At 47.6% G+C, this 4,281-nt stretch overlaps 1 protein-coding gene across 1 annotated transcript; it reads right to left on the reverse strand.

Moving 5' to 3' along the window:
• Positions 1-543: 543 nt before the first annotated feature.
• On the reverse strand, positions 544-3,079 carry PCYB_051860 (protein transport protein Sec23A; the record flags this gene model as incomplete). The annotated part of the gene is made up of 2 exons (XM_004221067.1): positions 544-2,523; positions 2,780-3,079. 2 exons carry the CDS (start codon positions 3,077-3,079, stop codon positions 544-546), a joined length of 2,280 nt encoding a protein of 759 aa, XP_004221115.1.
• Positions 3,080-4,281: the final 1,202 nt, after the last annotated feature.

Here is a 4,281-nt window from a genome sequence, read left to right on the forward strand (position 1 = left end):
AAAAAAAAACGAAAGAAGGAAGGGAAATAAAAAAAAAAAAATGGACAAAGGGACAAAGGCGTATGCTCCTTTGTGTATGCAAAAAATTGGCGATGATTTAAAAAGTTTCAGAATGCGTAGTGATTCTGCGTGGCGGCACCATGCAAAAGGGGGTGCGTTTGTTTGGAGGTGCGAGTGCGTTTATGTGGTGTGCGAATGCGCTTGTGTGGTGTGCGAGTGCGTTTGCGTGGCGTGCGAGTGCGCTCACGCGGGGGGGAGTAGTCCGGCATCCCAACTGTGCCCATGTCTCTGCAGCTGGACTTCATCCCCGCAGGGAATCAAAAAGTTTTTTTTTACAACTTGCACACAAATTCCAATAAACTTTTCTTTTTTTGTCGTGCTCCTTTGCCAATTGGCACGGTTAGAAGGAAGGGTAAAGAGAGAAGGGGTAGAGAGGGAAGGGGTACAGAAGAGTTACAGAAGCGGCGTACCATCGAAGCGCACCAACGAGGCGCACCAACACACGGCAGGAACCCCCCCTCTCCACGCCGCTTCCCAGCACCGTCACGTCTGCACGGCCAGCTTCACCAGGTGGTCCATAAAAATCTTCAGCGACACGTCGTCCGTGTTGATAATGTAGGACTCGCTGTTGGACGTGCCGAAGGTGCTGCCACTGAGCGAGTTGTGCGTTGTGGAAGGGTTCACCTTGGCGAGCAGAAAGCGACTCTGACTACCACCACTGTTACACAAAACAAACTTCGGGATGGGAAACCTGTCCTCTAAAATGGATTTAGCATCTTCATGAGGAGCATTCAGTAACTGACTAAAGTGTTCATACTCTGGTTTCTCGTGGAAGCCTTGTTCTCTCCATTGGTATATCATTTCCCCGTACCATACGACTATGTGGAAATAAGAATCCAAGAGTAGGATCACATTTGACTTTAGTGACTGCGCATCAAGAAGGACAGGTACCGGAGTGGGTGATTCGAAAGAGTATTGCAATAACGCTGGTTGTATCATTATGAGAGAATTCATGGTGTTTTCTCGGAGAAGGATAGATCGATAGTAGGCTGTTTCATCCGGACTAGCATTAAATGTTTGCAAAAAATGGGACCTCCTCAAGTGATACATGAATTGTGGGTAAATGGAAAACTCAGGAGATAAATGAAACGAGTTCACATCATCCTTTTGATAATCTGCAAAGGTGCTCACTAATCGTATAAGCTTCCTATCTAGCCATCTTAACACATCTATGGGTTCATCCGTCTCGGCCTTTAGAACCGCAAATCTAGCCATAATCACAGCAGCAGTTTCTTGGTCAAATCCTTGAGATATTTCTGCAATATTTGCTTCTGCGAAGCGGTAAGAAATGGTTGTAACTCGCAACCTTCTTCGTCCACTCGGATGTTGATACAGTGTCTGAAATTGTAAGTATGCTTGTCTATCCGGGGGAAGGGATGCAATATTTTGATTCACAATTTCGAAGTAGAAGGCTATCGTAGATTGTCTATCTAACGCACATATGGTCCACTCACAAGTCCCCCCTTCCCCTACACACGTATCAGATACATAATTTGCAATTTTTTTATTGCTTGAACAAGCACCAATAGCACCACAAACTCGGAATTCCTTCGAACAAATAATGGTCAGTTTTGCATTGTACCCATGTTTGATATATCCATTAGAATCTGTTTCAAAAATTTTCTTAAAAGAGTCCTTAAATACATTCATAGAAAAAGAATCTGCCATTACCATAAATCCGTTTGTCTTTTCACAACATATTTTCATCTCATACAATCCGATCTGATCTAATGAGCATGCAAATATATCAACTGCATGACCAGATGCTACAGCTCTGTTAGCTAAAGAGACATAATACTTTAATGCCTTTTTCACATGTCTAGCATTACTATTCTCTTTTTGTAAATCTAGATGATGTCTTAATGACTCACTTAATGGTGTGTCCACTATTTTACCTGGAGAGGTAGTATCTGCTCCTCCTATGAACATCATAACTCTGCCACTCAATTGGTTACAACAGCATTCTAAGAGACCTATTGCTACACTGAGGGCTACTCCTGTACACCTCTTTGCTCTCTGATCAGGTGGAGTTGGCCAATTATCCTTTTGGATATCCTCCAATAACATATTGATGTTGTATTCGCATTCACTAACTGGTTGTAGAAACCGTCTTGCTGATGCAGATGTGGTGGAACTTCTGGGATCATTTCGTGTTCCCAAATTTAATTGCTTCTGTAAATCTTGTGCACTAATTTCCTTCGTCCCTTTGAATACATAAGACTTTAGACAGTCCTTGAATCCTATTTCGTGAACATAGCACATATTTCCAAAAGTGATGATTCCGATGTGTGAATCTGGTGGCATCAAACTTATGCACTGTTGAATGGAATCCTTCAGTTGTTCTAGCTCCTCCTCTAGGAGACACGTATCGATTACGAACAGGAACGTCGGCGGAGGGATGTCCCCCACGTTCGACGGCTGTATGTACTCGATGTTGGAGTACATCACATCGGCGGGGAGGTTCTGCAGGGGGGTAGAGCGGTTGGATGGCAGAGTTAAGCGGGTGAGCGGTTGGGTGGCAGCGTTAAACGGTTCAGCGGCAGGTTAGGCGAAACGATCGCGTGGCAGGTATTGCCGCACTTGCGCGGCAACGCAACGCACATAGATGCACATGAACAACGCGCTCTCATACAAAACCACCGCATCGACATCTCTCACTCCGTCCACTCTCGACGGCTGTCCGCTGCACTCTCGACCGCTGTCCTCTCGTCAGGCGTACCTTCTCCGAGATGTGCTCCGCGTAGTGCATCGGGAAGGGATTCTTTATATTCGAAAAGGGGCACGTCCATGTCTTGTTCCTAAAGTCTATGTTACAGTACGGATTCAGGATGCAGTTGCTCGTTTTGCACTTAAGTGGCTCATATTCCACTAGCTTCACGCTGTTGTCATCCGTTCTCTTCAACACTGTGTACAGGCAACCCAGCGGCACCTCTATTTTCGCTGCCTCACTCTTCGTAGGGGGCCATAAATTCCAAGTAAACCGGATCCCCGTTTGATTTTCTTGCAAATGGATATCCATTTTATGCGATTGATCGGTGCATCAACAAAGGGGGGGGGAGTGTTTGCGCTTGTGCGTGCTTGTGTGTGTAGGGGGGGGAGGGGATGGATGATGAGGGAAATGTCGGGAGAGAGGAGGCCTTCCCCAGGGTTGTCTAACTTTCGAGGAGGTCCTCTCTCCCTACAGAGTTGCTCTCTCCCTACAGGGTTGCTCTCTTCCTACGGGGTTCCTTTTGTCGCCTCCCCTTCTGCGTATCGATTACTTAAAAAGGGGGAGGGGGTCCACGCGGGGGTGAAAATAAAAAGGGCTTCCTCCGTTGAGTTGAGTCTCCCTCCGCTGCGTCGAGTCTCCCTCCGCTGAGTCGAGTCTCCCTCCGCTGCGCTTCTCTCTCCGCTGGCATCCCAATCAACGGGTGCGGCACCCTTCCCCGTGCATCGGCGGCGCTTTCCCCAATGTCGCCTCTTCCTCTGCGTGTACTCACAGCTGCGGAGCGCACCCACGTGTGTCACTCATGTGCACACAGGGACGGACACACGGCTACATGCGAGTGTTGGCAGGTACTACTGTCGCGGCTGCTCCGAATGGGGCAATAACGACCCGTTCTGGCGAGTTGCTTAACGACCCGTTATGGCGAGTTGTTTAACGACCCGCTTTGGCGAGTTGTTCAATGACCCTTTCGGGGCAAAAAAAAGGAACAGAACAGAACAAAACAAAACAACAGTTATGATCACAAAATTGACAGGCTGGCTCCAAAGGCATACTCACTCGCATGTGCACAGCTCATGGATTCACTCGTGTGGGGCGGGGTGGTAAGTAACCACGGTGCTCCTCGTCATCGGTGAGTTGAATGTGTTAAGTTGTGTTTGTATGCGTGCGAGCGTTAATTGCCAATGCACTTTTTTTTCCTCTCCTTGATGGGCGCTTCTTCGCTTTATATGGCAGCTGCACGACAGGTTGCTACATGGGCGCCCAAGCATAAGCACACTGCATACGTGCGGCCAAACGTACGGTCGAACGTACCGCCGAACGTGCGGTCAAACGTACCGGCGAACATACGCGCGGGGGACACGCTCGGGCAAAGAAAAAGGCATACAAGCGCGCGAACGTCAAATGAAACTTGGGTGTTTTTCCAAAGGAGAAATTGACGCAAATAACAAAATTAAAATGACAAACGGGGAAAATGTTTTTCCTTCCGTACGATCATACGGTGGCCACGTTCAAGA

The sequence above is a fragment of the Plasmodium cynomolgi genome, chromosome 5, assembly GCF_000321355.1.
Source record: "Plasmodium cynomolgi strain B DNA, chromosome 5, whole genome shotgun sequence".
Taxonomy (NCBI): Eukaryota; Apicomplexa; class Aconoidasida; order Haemosporida; family Plasmodiidae; genus Plasmodium; species Plasmodium cynomolgi.